General features: G+C 45.8%; 1 protein-coding gene across 1 annotated transcript; it reads left to right on the top strand.

Moving 5' to 3' along the window:
* Nucleotides 1-1,212: 1,212 nt before the first annotated feature.
* On the top strand, nucleotides 1,213-3,079 carry LOC123408212 (leucine-rich repeat extensin-like protein 6). The gene has a single exon (XM_045101379.1). It carries the CDS (start codon nucleotides 1,461-1,463, stop codon nucleotides 2,781-2,783), a length of 1,323 nt encoding a protein of 440 aa, XP_044957314.1. The 5' UTR covers nucleotides 1,213-1,460; the 3' UTR covers nucleotides 2,784-3,079.
* The last annotated feature ends 22,118 nt before the right edge of the window (nucleotides 3,080-25,197 follow it).

The raw sequence follows: 25,197 nt of genomic DNA, 5'->3' as shown, positions 1-25,197 counted from the left end.
TCCGTAGTCAGACCCTGCTCTTCTTCATGATGTTTATGTATTATACTGATTTGACTCTGATGTAGCTTGTGGCAAGTGTAAGTCAATTCCATATACTCTTCTCTTCAGTACATGTACTTGTAACGATATTCATTCTTGCGCAAACGACGAGATGCGCTTCTATCCTTGTCGAGGACTTCGTGCCAAAATAAGGATAGGATCGCATCTTGGGCGTTACAGGTTCTTGTTGATGAAGATACTTCCATGGCACAAGATTGGATATATGAAGGTGCTTATGTTCATGCGGAGGAGGTTGAAAGGATGTTGAAAGGGAGGAGGTTGATGCAATGGGAGCTTTTGAGTTTGTTGAGCTACGTAGAAGTCTAAGAGTGAGAGAACTTCATGAAGTGGAAGAATATTTTGAGTTCATGTATTGGCCTATTGGGTATGATGGGGACATATCGGATTTCTTATATTTGATCACAAAGTTGTTTGAGAGAGATCATCTTCAACTTATGTTACTCATGTTTTAATTTAAATATTTTTATTGTGACCATGTTATAACGGTTATGTTACACATGTTTTAATTTGAATATTTTTAAAATATATAATGTAATATTTGAAGTTAGTGCTGCTAGGACACAAAGTCTACAAAGTATTATTTTTACTTCACTAATTATAGAAGATCAAATAGGTACAACCATCGTTGGTAAAGTAAATTTTTGCTTCACTAATTTTACTCTGCGGGATGATCGGTTAGAAATGGTGGTCGGGACCCCTGTGTGCCTCACTAAGCAGGGGAAGAGAGATCAAGAGAGAAAGTGAAGGGTATACCTGGCCAAAACTCATGTTAGGCTTAAAAAAACCGATGACACAAAAGTCACACACAAGCTTGGCCCGGCCCGGCAGCCGGGCCTAGTTTTTGGACCCAAGCTCGAAGAAGCCCGACCCGGTCCGATAAGCTTAACCCGATGTAGACGTAAAATCGAATTTTCATAGGCCCGAATCCGGCCCAGCTTGATCTTCGGGCTTGATTTTCAGGCCCGACCCAGCCCGCGGGCAAGCCCAAGCCCGGCCCTGGCCGGGAATTTCAGGTTGGACTGGCCGGACCGAGTTTTTCATGGCAGGTATAGTGGAGGGGTAGACTGATTCGCACCACGTGGGACACTCTCGGACATCAGTTCACGTATGAACAAGGAAAAAGGGCACCACGGGAGATTTGGAGTTTTGCACAGCTACACCCATCAATCCCAGTTAAAGTTGTTTTTGATTATAGGAGCATTAAGCAACACAAGAAGAAAAGAAACAAATGGTTCAATCAACCAGCTGATGCCACCGCCTTCTTCCCCAACACTCTCGCTAGATTCGGGGATCGCGCACTGGAGTGGAGTGGACACAATACTCTCTCTCCCTCGCTCTCTATCTACGCACGCGAAAATCTCTCACACACTCACAGTACAACAAAACCAGGCTCAAGAAGCATGGAGCTGCCACAGTTCAATCCTCTCGCGATGCTACGTCTACATACTGTAGCCGTTGCCGTCGCCTTGCTGCTGCTGTCCTCCTCGGCCCCGACCTCCCAGCTCAGCCTCGGCGCCACATTTGGAGTCTGGATCAATGGCGCCGCGCCGCCACAGTCGCCTCCCAGCTCGGCCTCGCTGGGGCCCTCGTCGACGCAGATCCTAGGCGGCGGCGGGCAAGAATACACGGCGCTGCAGGCGCTGAAGGCGGCCATCTTTGAGGACCCCCGCGGCGCGCTGTCGTCCTGGCAGGGGCCAAATGTCTGCGTCTACAAGGGCGTCTACTGCTCCTCGCCGCCCACTGGCGCCGGGGCGGCGGCGGGCGCGGTGGTCGCCGGCATTGACCTCAACCATGCGAGCCTCAAGGGCACGCTCCCAGCCGCCCTCTCCCTCCTCTCCCACCTCACGTTCCTCCACCTTAACAGCAACCGCCTCGCCGGCGCCGTTCCAGACACGCTCGGGGACCTGCAGTACCTCACCGAACTCGACCTGAGCAACAACCTGTTCTCCGGGCCCTTCCCCGCGGCCACATTGCTCATACCGTCGCTGATCTACCTCGACCTGCGGTTCAACGGCTTCTCCGGCGAGCTACCTGACGAGGTCTTCGCCAAGAACTTGGACGCGCTCTTCCTCAACAACAACCAGTTCGAGGGCCAGATCCCGGAGACGTTGTGGTCGTCACCGGCGACGGTGATCACGCTGGCGAACAACCGCCTGACGGGGTCCGTCCCGATGGCTTACGGCTACGGCGGCAGGGTCCGTGAGTTGCTGTTCCTCAACAACAAGCTGACCGGCTGCGTCCCGGAGGCCCTAGGGTTCCTGCCTTACATCGAAGTGCTTGACCTCAGCAACAACTTACTGTCGGGCCACCTGCCCAGCACGCTGTCGTGCCTATCCGGCATCGAGGTGCTCAACATCGCGCACAACCAGTTCACCGGCGACCTCCCGGAGCTGGTGTGCGACCTGAGGCGGATCACGAACCTGTCCGTCTCCTTCAACTTCTTTTCCGGGATCAGCCAGGATTGCGACCGGCTGGCGGGCCGGAGCGTCTTTGACTTTGCGGGCAACTGCGTGCCGGGGCGCGGCATGCAACGGCCGCAGCCCGAGTGCGACGACGCGCCGGGGGACGCCGGGCTCAGCTGCCTGCGCATCCCGGGGTCGCGCCCTGTTGCGTGCGCCGAGGCCGCGGTGTCCATCGGCATCGGCGTCGGCGTCACCTTCGGGGGCGCGCTGCCGTTTGGGCTCTCCGGCGGCGGCGCCGGTGTCACGGTCACCGTCCCCTGATCGTGCGAAGCGGGCCGGGGCATGTACTTTTTTGGGGTTAATTAATTACCCTTCTTTCTTGGCAGAGGGCCTGGCTCATTACGTGATGGTGGTAATCGGTTAGTTTTTGGCTGGTTAGTCCGTCCTGACATGACATCCTTGCATGCCCAATTTCTTTTAAACACGCATATGCCTAATTAATCGGGCAGGTGGTAAGCACATGTATACTACTACTACTAGTGTTCAGAGAGAGGGTCTGGTTTGGCAACACATTTTTCTAAAACCCTAGTAATCTGAAACCTAATACTTCTACTTCATTGCCCTAGCACTTATTACTAGTAGGTTTTATAAACTGTGATATTTATTGGTACCAAATACTACGTTATTTTTAAAAAACTGTGGTTCCTAAGAAAACTAATATTTCTAATATACTTAAAAAATTACCGAACTGCCCAAGCGAAACAGGGGTGAACACGTGATGCTTCTGCTCAGTGACGGGACTGACGCCCGATTGTGATGTGCTTGCGAGCCTGCTGCTTACTTTTGAGCTGGATGAGGAGGGATTTCACACCGAGTTGAGGCTGGAATTAATGGCTCCTCCATCTCCATGAATGCAGAGCTGGTGGATGCAACCACCCACAGGGCGATGGGCCATGGCCGGCCGTGGATGGTGCTCGGATCTCGGGCCATGTGAGGTGCTGCATTGCTAGCTGCGCTTCTCTTTCTCGTGCACTCGTACGCGCTCTTTTTTAGGCTGGTCACAATGGGGAGGAACTTAGCAGTAACATCACACACTCCAATACAACTTTGCTTATGTGGCATGTATTTAGTGAAGAGAGAGGTGCTTGTGGTAACTAGCTAAGTTATCGGAACATCACACACTCCAAGAAACAATGAGTCTATAGCCTAATAAATGCATTGTTGCATGACACTACATACATGTTACTCCCCATTGTGGAGGTAGGAACATAGTCTAGGAAAGCGTGTAGGTTCCTACCTTATGTTACTCTCCATTGTGACCAGCCTTATATGTAATTAGATCAGTTGTTTCGCTTCGCAATTCACGCGAGTAGCACGTATTCCGCTGTTTGTGCGCGCTTGGGTCCTGTTGCAAAACGCCCGCATGATTTGATTTGATGTGCCTTGAAGTACTGAGAGCATCTAGGCCAAAAGACATGGCATGTCATGGTCTCGTTCTCAAGGAATGGGTTGGTTCCATTCTTGTGTTCGGTTGAAGATAAAAAATGTCATGGGTTCGTTCCATTCTTGTATTTGGTTGGTGATATAAAATGAGAAGAATATGACTCAACTCACCTTGTGGGTTTTTTTTTTCTTTTATCAAAATATTATATAAAATCCAGCAACATTTCCATTGTATTTTTGATTTTAACAATTATCAGGGATGTTTTCTTTTTTTCTTCTATCAATAAGAGAAGAATAACCAGGTGATTCCTTCGATTTGGTGGAATCGCTTGATGAAGCATATATAGTGAATATTCCTTTTCTGAGGATCACCCGGTTCCGGTTCCATCCTCAACTAAACACTGGAATGGTGGACAGCGGACGGAATCAACCGTCTCGTGCAAGTATATCCTCAAAGCAAACACACCCCTACTACTTGGTAAATTCGACCACCTCAAGCATCCGCCGACACTTTCTACCTGTCAACTCTGAAATAATGCATCGTATAATCTTAAATCTCAAATTAAAACAATTTACCTGTGAACTCTCAAATAATGCATTTTATAGTGAACTATCTCAAATTGGAAATCTTAAATCCATATTATTACATACAACGTAAACTTAATAGTAAGTGGAACTCGTGCAACCCTGCCACGTCCATGACGGTGGCCGGCTGCGTCCCTCGTAGTGTTAGTCTGGTCCCTGGCCAAAGAGAGTAGGACATAGGACACTAGCCGGCTTATCTCTCATGCTCTACTCTTTCTTGTCGGAGCCCGCAACCCAGATGGTGCCTGAGGATGTGAGATCGATGATGGATCCCTCTTAGGATAAGCTGACGTCCACCACAATGCGGTTGCGGCGTCCGCATTGGTTCATCGTACGAAGCGTCGGAGAGAACGACTCCGCCTCATCAACGTTCGCCGTCGCAAGGGTTTCCGTAGCCTCCCGCGCCAACTGCCTCGCACGGCGAGCACATCATGTTATGCTTCCGTGCCCATGGTTCGTCCTCCAGCTCAGTGCACCAACAGAGGGAGGGGTTGCGTGTCCGCCACCACGTTTGGACGCGAGACGGACCGCACTGCCTCCGTGAGGCAGCGACAACGGATCCATGCACTAGTTGTGCAGACGAAATGGATTTTCGACGGAAGGAGTCTCAGCACTGTCCTTGGGCGGCCACCTCCCGGGAGCGGTGGAGCGCAAGCCGGATGACCATATCTTCCTCGGGGCCGCATGAGATGAGCTCGTGGTCAACGGATCCGGAGGTGAAGGACTCAGATCCAATGTCTGCCATGTCGAAGAAGGCCGGAGTTCGCCGTACAGGAGCTTGGATGGTGGGGGTGAGTAAAGTTAAGTGGCTAGGGTTTGGTTCGATGAGCAGATGGGGAGAAATATTTGTGTAGGATCGAAAGTATGTCTAGATGGGGGGTGATTAGACTACTTGACAAGATAAAACTTACAATTTTCTAATTTAGTTGTGGGCTAGTTTTAGCAATTATGACTAGTCAAGTTCACCCTACACATGCACATCTAAGATCAAACTCAAAGGTTGACACGACGATTTTTGGCATGGTTCCGATAGGTGGCACTATCGCGCGTCCATGTTAGTGGAGACTTCAATCCACGGAGAGTAACGGCTATGAGAGTCCATGGAGGGCTCCACCCACAAGGGGTCCACGAAGAAATGGCCTTGTCTATTCCACCACGGCTTTCGTCTACACATGACTAGCCTCACTCACGATAGATCTTCACGAAGTAGGCGGTCTCCTTTCCCTTACAAACTTCTTGGTTCAACTCCACAACACGAAGTAGGAGGCTCCCAAGCGACACCTAACCAATCTAGGAGGCACCACCCTTCAAAAGGTAATAGATGTGGTAGAATGATGAACTCCTTGCTCTTGTGCTTCAAAACATAGTCTCCTCAACACTCAATCACTCTCTCACAAATTTAGCATGGATAGGAGAGATTGATCTTGTGGAAAGCAACTTGGGGAGGCTAGAAATCAAGGTTATGAAGATGTGATATAGAGATGTGAGACCTCTATGAGTGAAGAACCGACAAAAACTCTAACATCAAAAACATCATAGAAGATGCACAGGAACTCCGTTTTCGATGAACTCGAGCTTGTAATAAAGATGACCATAAGCTCTAAAACTCACAAAGATAAACACCAAACAAGAACCAAGATATATGATGCAAGGATGCAAATGGTTTGAGCTATCAATGAACGATATGATCAAGCTACTCACTTGAGAGCCCCCCCTTGACAGTCGGGCAATCTATCCTAAAATAGAAAAACATGTCAATGGAAAACCTATACCTTGCACCTAGTCCACTTGAGCTAGATGATGATGATCTTGACTTCCTCAAGATGGACCAGCTTTCTTGATTGCGTTGGTGATGAAGACTAGTTGATTGCTCTCCCATACTCACTATGGGTGAGCCACTCTTGAGCACATCTTCACAAGTCCATTGCCACCACAATAGACGGCAAGCTTTAAGCATGATATCTTCGTGATGCTCCACTTGATATTGCACACCGCAATCTTGATGACGATCACCACCTGATGTCATCCTTCATGGGTTGAATGAGATCTTCCTCTTAATGCAAGCCCATGAAAAGACGCCTAACCCCACATATAACTCTCACGAAGACCATGAGTTAGTACACAAAAGCATAATGGACAATGCTTATTGTCGGGGAACGTTGCATGGGAAACAAAAAAAATTCCTACGCACACGAAGACCTATCATGGTGATGTTCATCTACGAGAGGAGATTAGATCCACATACCCTTGTAGATCGCTAAGCGGGAAGCATTAAGAAACGTGGTTGATGCAGTGGTACAACTTCATGATTCAAATCACCGTCGTCTCACGATCCGTTCCGATCTAGCGCCGAATGGACGGCACCTCCGCGTTCAGCACACGTACAACTCGATGACGATCTCGGCCTTCTTGATCCAGCAAGAGAGACGGATAAGTAGATGAGTTCTCCGGCAGGGTGACGGCGCGCCGGTGGTGGTGATGATCTACTCCTGCAGGGCTCCGCCCGAGCTCCGCAGAAATCCGATCTAGAGGAAGAACTACGTGGTATAAGTTTGAATTGCACGTGGCAAAGTTGTGTCTCAAAAGCCCTAAAACCACCAATATATATAGGAGGAGGGGAGGGGCTAGCCTTGGGGCTCAAGGGCGCCGACCGATTGGGAGGAGGTGGACTCCCACCCCAATTCAGTTTGGGGGAAGGAGTCCACTCCTTCCTTCCCACCTCCCTCTTTCCTTGTTTTTTCTTTTCCTTTGGTTTTTTCCACTTGTGGCGCCATAGCCCTCTTGGGCTTGCCTCACCAGCCCACTAAGGGCTGGTGCGCCACCCTAGGGTTACTGGGCTCACTCCCGGGTGGGTGGGCCCCTCCCGGTGGATACCCGGAACCCATTCGTCACTCCCGGTACACTGTCGGTAATGCCCGAAATCTTTCCGGTAACCAAATGAAACCATCCTATATATCAATCTTTGTTTTCGGACCATTCCGGAAACACTCGTGATGTTCGTGATCTCATCTGGAACTCCAAACAATCTTCGGTCACCAACACATATAACTCAACTGTACTAAAACATCATCAAACTTGAAGTGTGCAGACCGTGCAGGTTCGAGACACTCCTCGGTCAATATCCAATAGTGGGACCTGGATGTCCATATTGGATCCTACATATTCTACGAAGATCTTATCGGTTGAACCTCTGTGTCAAGGATTCATATAATCCCGTATAACATTCCCTTTGTCCTTCGGTGTGTTACTTGCCGATGTTTGATACACACAAGGTATTCCTCCGGTGTCAGTGAGTTACATGATCTCATGGTCATAGGAATGAATACTTGACACACAGAAAACAATAGAAATAAAATGACACGGTCACATGCTACGTTCATAGTTTGGGTCTAGACCATCACATGATTCTCCTAGTGATGTGATCCAGTTATCAAGTGACAACACTTGCGCATGGTCAGAAAACCTTAACCATGCTTGATCAACTGGCTAGCCAACTAGAGGCTTGCTAGGGACATTGTTTTGTCTATATATCCACACATTTATCTATGCTTTCATTCAATACAATTATAGCATGGAATAAACGATTATCTTGAAACAGGAAATATAATAAGAACTATTTTATCATTGCCTCTAGTGCATATTTCCAATAGTCTCCCACTTGCAGTAGAGTCAATAATCTAGTTCTCACATCGCTATGCGATTTACGTTGTAATGAATCTAACACCCATACAGTTCTGGTGTTGATCATGCTTCGCTCGTGGAAGAGGTTTAGTCAGAAGATCTGCTACATTCAGATCCGTGTGCACTTTGCAAATATTTACGTCCTCTCCTTCGACGTAGTCGCGGATGAGGTTGAAGCGTCGTTTGATGTGTTTGGTCTTCTTTTGAAACCTTGGTTCCTTTGCTAAAGCAATGGCACCAGTGTTGTCACGGAACAGAGTTATTGGAGTTAGTGCGCTCGACACAACTCCAAGATCCGTCACGAACTGCTTCATCCAGACACCCTCCTTAGATGCCTCCGAGGTAGCCATGTACTCCGCTTCACATGTAGAAGCTGCTACGATGCTTTGCTTGGAACTGCACCAGCTTACCGCACCCCCATTAGGAATAAATACGTATTCGGTTTGAGACTTAGAGTCATCCGGATGAGTGTCACAGCTTGCGTCGACGTAACCCTTTACGACGAGCTCTTCGTTACCTCCATAAACGAGAAACATTTCCTTAGTCCTTTTCAGGTACTTCAGAATATTCTTAACCGTCGTCCAGTGATCCATTCCTGGATTACTTTGAAACCTGCCTCCCATACTTATGGCCAGGCTGACGTCCGGTCTAGTGCACAACATTGCATACATGATAGACCCTATGGCTGAAGCATAGGGGAGGGTACTCATCTTTTCTCTATCTTCCGCAGTTACTGGACACTGAGTCTTACTCAACTTTATACCTTGTAATACTGGCAAGAACCCCTTCTTGGACTGTTCCATTTTGAACTTCTTCAAAACTTTATCAAGGTATGTGCTTTGTGAAAGTCCTATCAGGCGCCTTGATCTATCCCTATAGATCTTAATGCCTAGAATGTAAGCTGCTTCTCCTAGGTCCTTCATTGAAAAACATTTGTTCAAGTAATCCTTTACGCTCTTTAAAAACTCAACATTGTTTCCAATCAGTAATATGTCATCCACATATAATATTAGAAACGCCACAGAGCTCCCACTCACTTTCTTGTAAATACAAGATTCTCCAATAACTTGTATAAACCCAAATGCTTTGATCACCTCATCAAAGCGCTTATTCCAACTCCGAGATGCTTGCACTAGTCCATGAATGGATCGATGGAGCTTGCATACTTTGTTAGCATTCTTTGGATCGACAAGACCTTTGGGTTGCATCATATAAAACTCTTCCTTTAGAAAGCCGTTAAGAAATGCCGTTTTGACATCCATCTGCCAGATTTCATAATCGAAAAATGCAGCTATTGCTAACATGATTCGGAGACTTAAGCATCACTACCGGTGAGAACGTCTCATCATAGTCAACTCCTTGAACTTGCGAAAAACACTTTGCCACAAGTCGAGCTTTATAAACGGTTACATTACCGTCCGCGTCCGTCGTCTTCTTAAAGATCCATTTGTTCTGAATAGCCTTGCGACCTTCAGGTAATACTTCAAAAGTCCACACTTTGTTTTCATACATAGATCCTATCTCGGACTTCATGGCCTCTAGCCATTTGTTGGAATCCGGGCCCACCATTGCTTCTTCATAATTCGCAGGTTCATTGTTGTCTAACAACATGATTGATAAGACAGGATTACCATACCACTCAGCAGCAGTATGTGATCTTGTCGACGTGCGAGGTCTGATAGGAACTTGATCCGAGGTTTCATGATCATCATCATTAGCTTCCTCCTCAATCGGTGTCGCTTCGACATAGATTTCCCCTTGCCTAGCGCCACCATCTAGAGGGACTAGAGGTTCGACAACCTCATCAAGTTCTATCTTCCACCCACTCAATTCTTCCGAGAGAAACTCCTTCTCAAGAAAAGCTCCGTTCTTAGCAACAAACACTTTGCCCTCCGATCTGAGATAGAAGGTGTACCCAACTGTCTCCTTTTGGTAACCTATGAAGACGCACTTTTCCGCTTTGGGTTCCAGCTTCTCAGGCTGAAGCGTTTTGACATCAGCATCACATCTCCAAACTTTAAGAAACGACAACTTTGGCCTCTTTCCATACCACAGCTCGTATGGTGTCGTCTCAATGGATTTTGACGGTGCCCTATTTAAAGTGAATGCAGCTGTCTCAAATGCATAACCCCAAAATGATAACGGCAAATCGGTAAGAGACATCATAGATCACACCATATCTAACAAAGTGCGATTACGACGTTCGGACACACCATTACGCTCTGGTGTTCCAAGCGGTGTTAACTGTGATACGATTCCACATTGTCTCAAGTGAGCACCGAACTCGAAACTCAGATATTCACCCCCACGATCAGAACGTAGGAACTTGATCTGCTTGTTACGATGATTTTCAACTTCACACTGAAATTGCTTGAACTTCTCAAACGTTTTAGACTTGTGCTTCATCAAGTAGATATATCCATACCTACTCAAATCGTCAGTGAAGGTGAGAAAATAAGGATATCCACCGCGCGCCTCCACACTCATTGGACCGCACACATCGGTATGTATGATCTCCAACAAGTTACATGAACGCTCCATTGTTCCGGAAAACGGAGTCTTAGTCATCTTGCCCATGAGGCATGGTTCGCACGTGTCAAGTGATTCAAAATCAAATGACTCCAAAATCCCATCGAATGGAGTTTCTTCATGCGCTTTACACGAATATGACCTAAGCAGCAGTGCCACAAAAACGTGGCGCTATCATTGTTAACGCTACATATTTTGGTCTCAATGTTATGTATATGTGTATCATCACAATCAAGATTCAATATGAACAATCCTCTCACATTGGGTGCATGACCATAAAAGACATTACTCATAGAAATAGAACAACCATTATTCTCTGACTTAAACGAGTATCCGTCTCGCAATAAACAAGATCCACATAAAATGTTCATGCTTAACGCATGCACTAAATAACAATTATTTAAGTTCATAACTAGTCCTGATGGTAACTCAAGTGAGACTGTGCCGACGGCGATTGCATCAACCTTGGAACCATTTCCCACGCGCATCGTCACTTCATCCTTCGCCAGCCTTCGTTTATTCCATAGTTCCTGCTTCGAGTTCCAAATATGAGCAACAAAACCGGTATCAAATACCCAAGCACTACTACGAGAGTTGGTTAAGTACACATCAATAACATGTATATCACATATACCTGATTTTTCTTTGGCCGCCTTCTTATCAGCCAAATACTTAGGGCAGTTGCGCTTCCAGTGACCCATCCCCTTGCAATAATAACACTCTGTTTCCGGCTTAGGTCCAGCCTTGGGTTTCTTCATCGGATTGGCAACAGGTTTGCCGCTCTTCTTGGAGTTACCCTTCTTGTCTTTGTGGTTTCTCTTGAAACCAGTGGTCTTATTGACCATCAACACTTGATGCACTTTTCGGAGTTCTGACTCTGCGACTTTCAGCATCGCGAATAACTCGCCGGGTGACTTGTTCATCCCTTGCATGTTATAGTTCAACACAAAGCTCTTATAGCTAGGTGGCAGTGATTGAAGAATTCTGTCAGTGATAGCCTCTTGCGGGAGTTCAATCCCCAGCTCAGCTAGACGGTTTGAGTACCCAGACATTTTGAGCACATGTTCACTGATACACGAATTCTCCTCCATCTTGCAAGCATAGAATTTATCGGAGGTCTCATACCTCTCGATCCGGGCGTTCTTCTGAAAGATAAACTTCAACTCCTGAAACATCTCATATGCTCCATGACGCTCAAAGCGACGTTGAAGTTCCGGTTCCAAGCCATACAAGACTGCACATTGAACTACTGAGTAGTCCTCCTTACGCGATTGTCAAGTGTTCAAAACATCTTGGTCAGGCATAGCGGGTGGTTCATCTCCTAGCGTAGCATCAAGGACATAATTCTTTTTCCCAGCTTGTAGGATGAGCCTAAGATTACGTGCCCAGTCTACAAAGTTGCTTCCATCATCTTTCAACTTAGCTTTCTCTAGGAACGTATTGAAATTCACGGTTGCTACTGCGTGAGCCATTGATCTACAACATAAAATATTGCAAAGTGGAATTAGACTATGTTCAAGACAATTAGAGTTTAACTAATCAAATTACTAATAAACTCCCACTCAAAAATACACCCCTCTAGTCATTTGAGTGGTCATGATCCAAATCCACTAACTCAAGTTCGATCATCACGTGAGTTGAGTATAGTTTCAGTGGTAAACATCTCTATGCTAATCATATCAACTATACGATTCATGCTCGACCTTTCGGTCTCTTGTGCTCCGAGGCCATGTCTGCACATGCTAGGCTCGTCAAGTTTAACCCGAGTGTTCCGCGTGTGCAACTGTTTTGCACCCGTTGTATGTGAATGTTGAGTCTATCACACCCGATCATCACGTGGTGTCTCGAAACGACGAACTGTCGCAACGGTGCACAGTCGGGGAGAACACTATTTCATCTTGAAATTTTAGTGAGGGATCACCTTATAATTCTATCGTCGTTCTAAGAAAAATAAGGTGCACAAAAGGATTAACATCACATGCAATTCATAAGTGACATGATATGGCCATGATCTTGTGATTCTTGATCTCCATCACCAAAGCACCGGCATGATCTTCTTGTCATCTGCGCCACACCATGACCTCCATCATCGTGCCACCATCGAGGTTGTCGTGCTATCTATGATATTACTACTAAAGCTACAACCTAGCAATATAGTAAACGCATCTGCAAACACAAACGTTAGTTTAAAGACAACCCTATGGCTCCTGCCGGTTGTCGTAGCATGGACGTGCGAGTCGATATTAACTATTACAATATTGTCATCTCATACATCCAATATATCACATCATGTCTTCGGCCATATCACATCACAAGCGTACCCTGCAAAAACCAGTTAGACGTCCTCTAATTTGTTGTTGTATGTTTTACGTGGCTGCTATGGGTATCTAGTATGATTGCATCTTACTTACGCAAAAAACACAACGGAGATGTGCAAATTGCTATTTAACCTCTCTCCAAGGACCGCCTTGGTCAAATCCAATTCAACTAAAGTTGAAGAAACCGACACCCACCAGTCATCTTTATGCAACGAGTTGCATGTTGGTGGATGAAACTAGTCTCTCGTAAGTGTACGAGTAATGTCGGTCCGGGCCGCTTCAATCCAATAATACTGCCGAATCGAGAAAAGACTAAGGAGGGTAGCAAGTTGAACATCAACGCCCACAAAAACTGTTGTGTTCTACTCGAGATAACATTTACGCATGAACCTAGCTCATGATGCCACTGTCGGGGAACGTTGCATGGGAAACAAAAAATTTCCTACGCACACGAAGACCTATCATGGTGATGTTCATCTACGAGAGGAGATTAGATCCACATACCCTTGTAGATCGCTAAGCGGGAAGCGTTTAGAAACGTGATTGATGTAGTGGTACAGCTTCGTGCTTCAAATCACCGTCGTCCCACGATCCGTTCCGATCTAGCGCCGAACGGACGACACCTCCGCGTTCAGCACACGTACAACTTCATCAAGTGAACGTTCTAAGCATGATGTTTCCAAGTGGGCCCCGAGATATGTAAGTGTGGAAAACACAAAACAGAAAGAAAAAGGATAGATTCGTTGGGTTGCCTCCCAACAAGCGCTTTTGTTTAACGCCCTTAGCTAGGCAAAAAGTGATGGAATCACGTATAGTCATCTTTGGTGCTCAAACCATAGGTAGCGTGATCATTTACCATCTTAAGATCTTCATCTTTATTGGATGACTCACCACTAGCTTTAGGAACAAAAACAGGATTGACGGTCTTTTTGAGAGTGAGATTTGGAGTATTTTGCACAGCGGCAAAAGCGGAACTCAAGTTGGTTATGACATCTTCTAATTTGCCAATTCTAGAAGCATCATTAACTATAAGTTCCTTCTCCCTTAAATTTTTCAAAAAGTTTCCCACTTTGGATCCATACTGAGTAATTTGATTATGGATCTTTCTACCCAAACCCTCAATAAGTTCAACTGTGGCAATTTTGTTTTCAATAGCGTCAAGCCTTTGCATCACGTGTTCCAAGGTCAAGATAGTTCCATTAACCATGAGCGGGGGTGAGCCTACCAAATTCATGATAGCTCTATAGGAGTCAACAGTATGGCTCCCCAAAAAGTTCCCGCCTACAATGGTATGAAGGATATACCTATTCCAAGGAGAAAGTCCAACATAGAAACTACGAAGGAGGACGGTAGTGGATTGCTTACGAGTAGATCTACTTTGAGCATTGCAAATCCTGTACCAAGCGTCCTTCAAATTTTCTTCCTCATTTTGCCTGAAATTGAGAACTCTATTTTCAGGGGTGTCGTTTGGAGTGGTGGGTCTAGCCATTGATGGACTATCTCACACACAAACGAGCAGGAAGAGAGAGTGAAACGGGCAAAAGAAAATGGCAAAAGCAAAGGAAAACGACAAAGGAGAAAGGCAAATGAAAACGACAAATGTGAAGTGGGGGAGAGGAAAACGAGAGGCAACTGGCAACAAAAGTAAATGCAAGAGATGAGTTTGTGAGACCTACTTGGATAGATCTTGATCTCTCCTCCCCGACAACGGCGCCAGAAATACTTCTGATGTCAGCTATGCTTCCCTTGCAACGACGCCAAGAATAGTCATGTCGACGGCACCAGGAATCCTTCTGCTGCGGCTACGCCTTAAGGGACTTCCTAGGAAAGTATGCAAAGGATTTCCCCCGTGGCCTTGGAGCCTTGCGTTGGTGTTCCCTCGAAGCGGAGAGGGTGATGTAGCATAGTGGTGGTAAGTATTTCCCTCAGTTTGAGAACCAAGGTATCAATCCAGTGGAGGAGTATCACAAGATCCTGCACAAACACAAAAGCTTGCTCCCAACGCTATGAAGGGGTTGTCAATCCCTTATAGATTGCTGGCCAAGTGAGAACTGAAAGCAACAAAGTAACAAAGCAAAGTAAAAGCGGAGGTGTAAAGGATGGATGTGAATAGACCCGGGGGCCATAGTGTTTACTAGTGGCTTCTCTCATGAAAGCAAGTAGACGGTGGGTGAACAAATTACTGTCGAGCAATTGATAGAACCGCGCAAAGTTGTGATGATATCTATGGCAATGATTATATCTATAGGCATCACGTCCAAAACAAGTAGACCGATACTTTCTGCATCTACTACTATTACTCCACACGTCGACCGCTATCCAGCATGCATCTAGTGTATTAAGTCCAAAAGAACAGAGTAACGCCTTAAGCAAGATGACATGATGTAGACGGACAATCTCATATCAACGACAGAGCCCATGTTTTTACCCTTGATGGCAACTACTTAATGTGTGCCTTGCTGCCCCTACTATAAGTGGGAAAGGTCACCACATGGTAGAACCCAAAACCAAGCACTTCTCCCATTGCAAGAATCATAGATCTAGTTGTCCAAACAAAACCCAAGACTCGGAGAGACTTACAAGGATATCAAATCATTCATATAAGAAATCAGCAAAGACTCAAATATATATCATAGATAATCTGATCACAAATCCACAATTCATCGGATCTCGACAAACACACCGCCAAAGAAGATTACATCGGATAGATCTCCATGAAGATCATGGAGAACTTTGTATTGAAGATCCAAGAGAGAGATGATGCCATCTAGCTACTAACTACGGACCCGTAGGTCTGAAGTGAACAACTCACGAGTCATTGGAGGGGCGATGATGATGATGAAGAAGCCCTCCAACTCCAAAGTCCCCTCCGGCAGGGTGGCGGGAAGGGTCTCCAGATGAGGTCTCGCGGAAACGGAAGCTTGCAGCAGCGGAAAAGTATTTTCGAGGCTCGCCTGGTTTTTTGCTGTATTTTAGGGAATATATAGGCCAAGGATCTAGGTCAGGGGGCGGCCAGGGAGGCCACAAGCCCTGACACCGCCGCCTCCCCCCTGGTGGCGGAGTGGGAGCTTGTGGGCTCCCTGGAGCCCACCTGGCTTGGCCCAGAGGCCCCCTGATCTTCTTCCGTTCGAAAAAAATCATTTCAGGGATTTTATTCCGTTTGGACTCCGTTCCAAAATCAGATCTGAAAAGAGCCAAAAACACACAAAAAACAGGAACTGGCACTTGGCACTGAATTAATAAGTTAGTCCCAAAAAAGATATAAAAGATAGATAAAACATCCAAAGATGACAAGATAACAGCGTGAAACCATCAAAAATTATAGATACGTTTGAGACGTATCACCAACCAATCCATCCCAAGGATCAAATCAATATCAGAATTGCCAAGAACAATAGGAGACACCACAAAAGCATAATTACCCATCTTGACAGAGACATCAGGAACTATGCGACTAGAATTCAAAATCAAACCAGGAGAGACCACCGATATTGGCTTCGGCTAATCTTGATAATCAAACTCATGCTTGACGAAAAATGACTTTGACATAAAGCAATGCGAAACACCAGAATTAAACAAGACTTTTGCAGGAGAATCATTAACGAGGAGATTACCCATAATCACGTCTGAGGAGTTGTCTGCTTCAGCTGCATTCACCATATTGACTCTAGCAGACCTGGGGTTGAACTTCACTATATCATTGCTTGGAGGTTTGCCTGGAGGAGGTGGCGGAAGACGCAGCTGAGAGGTGCACTTGTTGGCATAGTGACCCTTCTGCCCACACTTGTGACAAGTAACATCTGCCGGCTGACGGAACTGTGTCTGAGGATTCCCTTGCTTCTACTGCTAAAACCTCTGCTGAAAGATGGGTTGGGTGTGTGGGAAGAATCACGACCACCTGATTGCTTGAACTACTGCATGTGCCGAGGAGGAGGAGACACCCAGTATTTCTGTTGCTTCTGAACCACCTGAGTTGAGGAAGACGAGCTGGAATCTCTGAAACGCTTCTTAGAATTCTCCACCCTGAGCAAAGCTGCCTCAGCCCTGAGAGCCAAGTTGTAGAACTTATCAAACTCATCAGGATTGTGCATGGCGAGGGCTAGCTGCAAATCCTATTTCAGACCACCTCTAAACTGATAGATCTTACTCTTCTGATCTGGAATGTCCTGCAAGGCATATTGGGCTAGCTCGTGGAACTCGACGTTGTACTTGTACACGGATTTACCACCTTGCTTCAAGCGCCTAAACTTCTCACGCATCTCCTCCACAAAGCTAGACGGAATATAGTGGGACCTGAAATCTCTGCAGAACTCATCCCAAGTGATCACTCTGGCACCCCTGGAGTCCTTCAACTGCTGCCACCAGCTTGATGCTTGCCCCTTCAGCTGGAATGTTGCAAACTTCACGAAATCCTCTAGACGGACATTGCTGCACTCAAAGTGTTTGTTCATGTCCCGAATCCAATCCTCAGCGTCAAACGGTTGATCACACGACGTGAAGGTCTTCGGCTGGTTTGCCAGGAATTGACTCAGAGTAGCAAACTGATTACCACCATGGTTGAAGTTGCCTTGCTGCTGATTAGTCCATTCTTGCAACAGCTGGATCAGCATGTGAGTGTTAGCATTTGTAGCAGCCATCACCGCTTGCCAAGTCTCTGCAGGAGGAGGCGGCGGAGGAGGAGGTGGTGGAGGGGGTGGTGGCGGCATCTCAGCACCCTCACGACTCGGATTCTGACGAGTTGGTGGAGCCATCCTGAAGACGGACAACACATTAGCCCAAAGAATAATATTGAAGGTAAAGCTGAATCAAAAGGCAGGAATATCTGAACAGGAATATTAGCAATTGCACTCGAACAAAATAGTAAGAATGCTTCCTCAAAGTGATTGTCGACAAAATTCTGATTAACGACCACTTGCAAACCAAGTATGAGCTAGAACTTCTCGGAACAAACGTATGATCGAGATTTCATCTGATATCTTCATGGATATGATCGCACAGGCTCGAATTTGTAGTAGCCATCCTGTGCAAGGTAGTGCACACGACTTACGAAGCATCCCCGAGTCGTAGCAAGCTACAAGCACTCTTTAAGACACAACGAGAACCACTGTAAGACGATCGTGAACAAACGTACCCACTAAATGTTGAATCCCAACCTCACATCATGCATCTGCAGGAAGATTATCCTATAAGTCACTACTTGATATCCCACCTATGAATTCCCGAAATATCTGGTCATGCAATCTGGTACACGGATACAAGGAGTAATATTTCACACAACTCCTATACTAACCTGTCCAGTGTATCACATCTGTCAACACATAACCAGAATCACGGACCTTCATCTATTACATATCCTCGTGATCACAACGATACAAAGTATGGCAGTACTCCCGAACAATCTGCACCAGTACTGGGGACATCAGGGTTATCTCGCCACTACTAGTATTGAAGCAATTACGAAGATCCTTCGTTCTGAGATACTAAGAAATCTAAATCATGGCGATGTGCACAAGAATCCCCTGGAGCTCAACTCCCCGGAAGAAATCAAGTCAGACAGGAGGCACCAAGACAGAACCCCGTCACATCGATATCATATAGATTTCAAAATACCCGCGTGATCCTAAAAAAATTGAGCGACAAGAGGAGTAGGATTAAGATTTCCTAAGTCGAGAACCTCACCAAAGCATGGAAGAGGAGAAAAAAGAAACCTACTCTCCGATATAACAAAACTCAAAAACATTTTACTAGACTCGACTCGGCCAAGTTCGATCACACAAAGGCTCCTATGGTCGTAAGGCTGTGATTACCAACTTGTAACGACTAAGATGCGGCCCTTTCCTATTTAGGGGGCGATGCACCAAAAGGGAAAGAGGCGCATCTAAGTGTTTCGCAAGCGAGATAATCATAACAAATACATAAATAAAGATTCACAAATAAAGCATACATTTGTTATCTCACATAGTATAATATTAGGGGTTACATCCACACAGTTATTCAGACAAGATAGTCCCGCTACGGGCTACATGAAACAAGGAAAAGACTATGATATCCCGCATGCTCGCCCACGATCACAACCACGGCCTCAGTCTTCTGGGTAGTTCACATACAGACGGTCGTTCTCCTCATCGTACTGCCACGCCAGATGCGTGCTATCTGGATCTCCTGCATCAGGCGTACCTGTACCTGTTGGGGTGTTGTAGTAAACTTTGAGCCACGGGGACTCAGCAATCGGATGACCTTGGTATCGAAACTAGACAAGTCATTAGGTGAGGAAGGTTCAGTGTTTAGGTTGCAGCATCCTAAGCATATATGGTGGCTAACTTACGAAGATCAGAGTTATGATATGGTGGTCTGCGCGAGCGGTCGAAGACTAGGTGATCACTAAGTGATCCTGAAAATCTACTTACGTCAAACACGACCCCACCGTGTTCCCGGTCGAAGAGAGGTCTTCGAAAAAGAAAGTCACGGTTACGCACACAGTTGGCAGTTTTATTAGAGTTAGTTCAAGTTATCTATCACCGGATGTTAACAAATTATCCATGTTGCCACATAACCGCGGGAACGGCTTTTCGAAAGATTAAACCCTGCAGGGGTGCTCCAACTAGTCCATCACAAACGGTCATGGGCCACAAAGTAATCCTCTATCACGAATCTCATGATCTCGTCGGATTCCTTAGAGGAAAACCTCAACTTTGAGGAGACCCAAAGTTTCACCGGGATTCCTATACGCAAGATATATCGCTAAGGTAAGACAAATCTGGCAAGACCTCCCGACGTGTCGACGAACCTGATAGGAGCCGCGTATCTCGTTCTCAGGACACGTTCGGATGAGCGCAGCATATAGTGGCCTGATAGAAATCTCCCGAGTTGCCCCGGGTTGGCCCCGCACACGACTCTAGTTTGGAAAAACACTCATGAGGAGCACTGGCCCGGGTTGTTGATTAATTCCTCGGGGTAGCTATTCCCTATGGAAATTATTATTAGGTGATTAGAAAATTAAGACCAATGTTGGGTCCTGCCAGACGAGCCTTAACACTACACAATTTATCAAGGGGGTCCCCATAACAACCCCGAACGTGTTAGGAGCGAACAGTTATGGAATCAAACACCGGTAGCCGAAACTAAGGCGGCAATAACGGAACAAATCACCCGGCAAAAGGCTAGGCCTTCCGTCATTTACCAAGTATATGTGTGCATTAATTAAATAGCAGTTTAAACGTAATGATATCAAAATACTTATGTTACCACATGAGACAGCTGGCACCTGCAACTAGCAAAGCTAATCATTAGAAGTTGAGCAAGCCTACTTAGCCAAACAACATTAGCTAGGAGGGGAAGGTGTTTGGGTTTAATGGCAATGACATGTGGCATTTTATCAAGTGGTAGGCAGCGAGCATATATAGAAGGAAACGTGATTCTAAGCATAACAAAGCTAGATACGGTATCAAGGTCATGGTCATCTTGCATGTGATGTCTTCAGCTTGGAACTGCTCTTGATCGTCCTGCGCGTACTCTCCAGAATCCACGTACTCGCTCTTCGATCCCGGTGCTACCCAAGATAAAAAATAACAGCCAATGAACACCAACACAACATGATGCAACAAACAACATGATGCATGAGATGAGAATGAAGCATGCATCACTATTCTAGTCACTTGCATATGCATGAGAAGAGAAGATAAACTTCTGGACAGAACTTCACACTAAGCTATCCTGACATGCATGAAGATGGCATGAACAGGTGCATCACGATAAAACGATGCAAAAACATATAAACAACATAGAGAACGGATCTATGGATCAACCGGAAACAATGAAACAAGATATGGAGTCCTACGGTTCAAATTCACCACAAGCACACTCCAATGGCACTCTTCTGGTATTCCCAGGATGCCACATGATCAAACAAACAAATATAGGTGGGGTGGTGCAAATAAACTCACCACACCAGCAACAATACTCACGCAAGCTTCAAAACCACTAAAACATGCAATCTGTCCTAAACAGCATCATAGCAGTTTGTCTACAACATTCAAAGTACCTACATCCACCCAAATGAGCCAAACAAGATATGTGGCAAAAGCCATTCAAAAGCTCTACAATCCTGAGCAAGAAGCTACTACAAAGGCATCACACATGAGAAGATCTATGGACTCAAACTTGGACAAAAATAACAGATTTCTGGGACTTAGTGAAAATCTCAGATTTTCACCAGCTGCTTATGCTCTGAAGCATTTTGGCAGCCTCGAAAATGATATCTACAGGAAGTGAAAATGCATGAAATTTAATAGAGAGCTAGATAAACCCAGAAGCTCACAAACCTTAGTTTGTTGCAGGGGTTGATTCCCAACACATGAGGTTTTGCAACCAAATCAACAAGGGAAGAAAATATCAGCAGATTCCCAGACTTGGTGAAAATCACAGGGTTTTCACAAATCTGTAATCTTCAGCCAAGTGTCAACTTTGACAGCTCACATTAGCTGCATACAAACTCCTATGAGCAAAACAAAACTACCATGATGTAGAGGGGTTCACCCACTACTGCCACATCAAGGAATCATCCTCAAAGGCTCAACACACCACTTAATATGAGGACCTAAACATGGCATCAAGACAAAAATATGCATTCCCAGGAAGTGAACCAAAGTGAAATCTGATTCCACCAATGGATTCCTGGGAAGTTTCTACCCCAAAAACATATATAATACTTGGGTACTTGCATATAACATGTGGGCACAAAGTTAGATCGAAAAACTACATAGGAATCCATAAGGCCAAATAGTGCATTATCCCATGTGATGTTCACTATCTCATCACCTACACTTGCATCCACAGCACACAATCCTAATAGTGACCATGAGGTGTTAGCCCTCATGCTCATGTGCCTAAGCACCAACCACACACCTACACATACTCACACAAGCACATATACTCCCAATACATGCACATACACACACACATAGATCCATGAGGTTGTGCAACTTGCACAAGTATGTGGGGGGGGGGAGGTTACCCACACACACATACACACATACACACATACACAAACTAGTGCATGTGCCCTCACACACACACACATATGCTTACACACACATACACACAACTCACTACACATGCATCAACCACACACACCATGCAAGAGCTTGCCTACACACACACATATATATGTATACGCTCACATACACATACTCTAGCTAAAAGGAGCACTAGCTTGCTGCCCAAGGAAAAGCCAATCTTACAACAAAGCAAAACAGCACAAAAAAATAAAGGGCATCCCTTCGAACCCAAGCACTCCATGGTGCACAACCAACACATGTACCACTGGGCTAGCCACTCCACTTCCACAGGGAAGGGGAGACATACAAGGCTAAGCCATTTGTCGAGCCACTGTGCTAAGCAAATAACCAAAACAAAAAGGGGCTCCCCTTGTACTCGAACCCACACCCACATGCACGACAAAACTACCCCCTACCACTGCTCTACTCGACCGGATCTTAACAGAGAGGGGGGCGTTGCTCTTTCGAGCATCCCCCTCTGAACCTGCTACAGATCGACGGTGGCCGGAACATGGGATGGCCACCGGCGATGCTATGGCCTAAATTGAGTTGCGGGCATTTGCGGGGAGGAAGAGGGATTCGAGAGGAACCCATTTTACACCTAAGCACAACGAGAGGGGCACTACATCTACAGCTCCACGAACACGGCGGTGCCGGCTACAGAGAAGAACGACGACGGCGATGCTACGGCTCCAGGGGGTTCTACGCGCAGGGAATCAGGAAGGAGAGGTGATCACTCACCTAGGAGATGTCGGGGAAGCGCTCGACGACAATGAAGCCCGAAGAAGAGGTGGGGCGACACGACGACCTGCTCCGGCTTGATGGGGCCGCCACGGAGGGTGCGCCAGAGAGGAAGATCCTCTCTTCTAACGCCGGGAACGGGAAGGAGGAAGGATCTCCATGCCCGAGAACACCTTGGTCGCCACGAAGACGCTGCTGGCAATGAGGAGGGAGGCCGGCGACAATCTGTGCTGACGAACTGAACCTGAACCTCCACTACCTCTCCCTGACTTACCTGCTCTCTCTCTCGGATCTGCTCACAGGGGAAAAAGAAGAGGTGGCGGCGGCGAGGAGGAACCCTAGGGAAGGGCACGCACGCCTAGGGAATAAATAGGGTTGAGGGGGCCGCCTCGACGTCCGTGAAGCCACGGTGTCACCCCTCTCTCTCGCAACTCTCTCTGGTTACTGACGGAAAGCAGGACATGAGGGACGCCGTCAGGAAGAAGAGGGACGGGGAAAGTTGGGGTGCCGCGCGAGGGAAAGAGAGAGATGGGCCTGGGATGGGAGAGAGCCCATCCGGTGGTGCCAAATGGAGAGAAGGAAAAACCCTTTCGTTTTTTCCATTCAAAAAGCACAGCAAGAAATAAACTCCTAGGGAAATCTAGGTCTCCAACATTAAAAATAAAATGACCCTGGTCATAAGGGAATTATGACCCAATTAAATAAAATAGCAAGATGATTTTTGGAGCACTAAAATGCCATATACATGACATCATGGATCCAAACATGAAGGTTTCCAAATATGGCAAGGTTATACTTGGAGCATTACAACCACCCAACTTTAAATTCCTCAAGTTGAATTTCTTCAAAGTTTATTTTTTTCAAATTTGTTGTTCGTCAAACTTGTTTTTCTTGAAAGTTGAAATTCATCAACACGACGCTTTGTCACAAAATCCTCAAGTTAATCAAAATCTTCAAAAACACTTGATGTTTTTCATTAGCCTAGATATATATATATATATATATATATATATATATATATATATATATATATATATATATATATATATTGTGATTTCAAAGTCCTCAACAACATTCACTTATAGCTATTTCTTCAACTTAATATTTCATCTAAGTGAATGTGATCGGACCCTATTTCCCCTCTGTGCTATACTCACCCAGTCTATTCAATTCTTCATATTCGTTCTACTTGAAACTTTGTTCAAAATCCTGACCACGTCCTTGTCAGCTGATGATTTTGTAACAAAATCCTCAAATCCTCAAAAATGTTTTTTTTCTGTTACACAGTAACTGAACCCCACTTCCCACGATCAGATAAGCATGATCTCCACCGCTTTAAACGGTTGCTACACGTGTTCTGCAGAGACGAAAGGGCATGGGTAGTTCGGTCCTAAAGAATTGGCCGAACAGTTTTCACCTGAGCTATAAATATGTCCTTACCCCCTCTGGTCAAAACTCTTCGTTCTCTCTCGACCTCCTCTCCACTACAGCAAAGCCCTAGCGCCACCGCTAGAAGTTTCGTCGCCGACGAGGAAAAGCTTCACTTCCTTGACCTCTCCATCACCGAAATCACACCGGAACCGGAACGTCTTCGTCCGCCGCCGCCGTTGTAGCCGTCCTTTGTTGCCAAGTTAGGGCGCAGTGGACTCGCACCGAAGAGCATCTACTCCTACTTCCTCTTCTGTTCTTCGTGCGTGCTATATAGGGTAAATAAAACCCTATTTTTACAATCCCTTTCAAACTACTAATTTACCTTAGATTCGTGGAATCTGTTTTTCCCCAGTGTCTATCAGTCTCTATTCCTCAAACACTGCTTATTCCTCAAACTGTTGATGAATTTCACTAAGCAACTAAAAGTCTTCACGAGATTCCTCAATTGTGCAAATTTTCGAATCTGTACAACTCTGGAACCCAAGATCAGAGTGCTTAGACAAATTCCTCAACCCACTGGTCAAATTCCTCAACTTTAAAATTTTCAATTTCTTCAAATCTGAGAACACATATGACCTCTTCAAATTCCTCGCAACTATACTCTGTTCACACGTACAAAAATGTCAGCTGATGAATCTCTAGGTTCTCATCAACTTAACTCATTTGTAGAGTTCCTTGAAGAAAATCTGCAAGTGTCATCAGAATCCTCAAGAGTTCAATTTCCTAAGCAAAAGCCTCAGCTGAAGAAAATGGAAGATGTCAGGAAGCAAAAGGGTGGCAAGAAGCTCAAAGAAAACACTGCCATTGATATCCCTGAGAATATATACTTGGAATACTACACACCAGATGAGCAAGAAACAATGCCCAAGAGGAAAATAAGGCTTCAAAAGATAGAACGCCGGTGGTCTAAGGAGTGGAAGGAATTCAGATTCGTTACTCCAAAGTACGCGA

The sequence above is a fragment of the Hordeum vulgare genome, chromosome 1H, assembly GCF_904849725.1.
Source record: "Hordeum vulgare subsp. vulgare chromosome 1H, MorexV3_pseudomolecules_assembly, whole genome shotgun sequence".
NCBI lineage: Eukaryota > Viridiplantae > Streptophyta > Magnoliopsida > Poales > Poaceae > Hordeum > Hordeum vulgare.
This window is presented reverse-complemented; position numbering and strand designations above follow the sequence as displayed.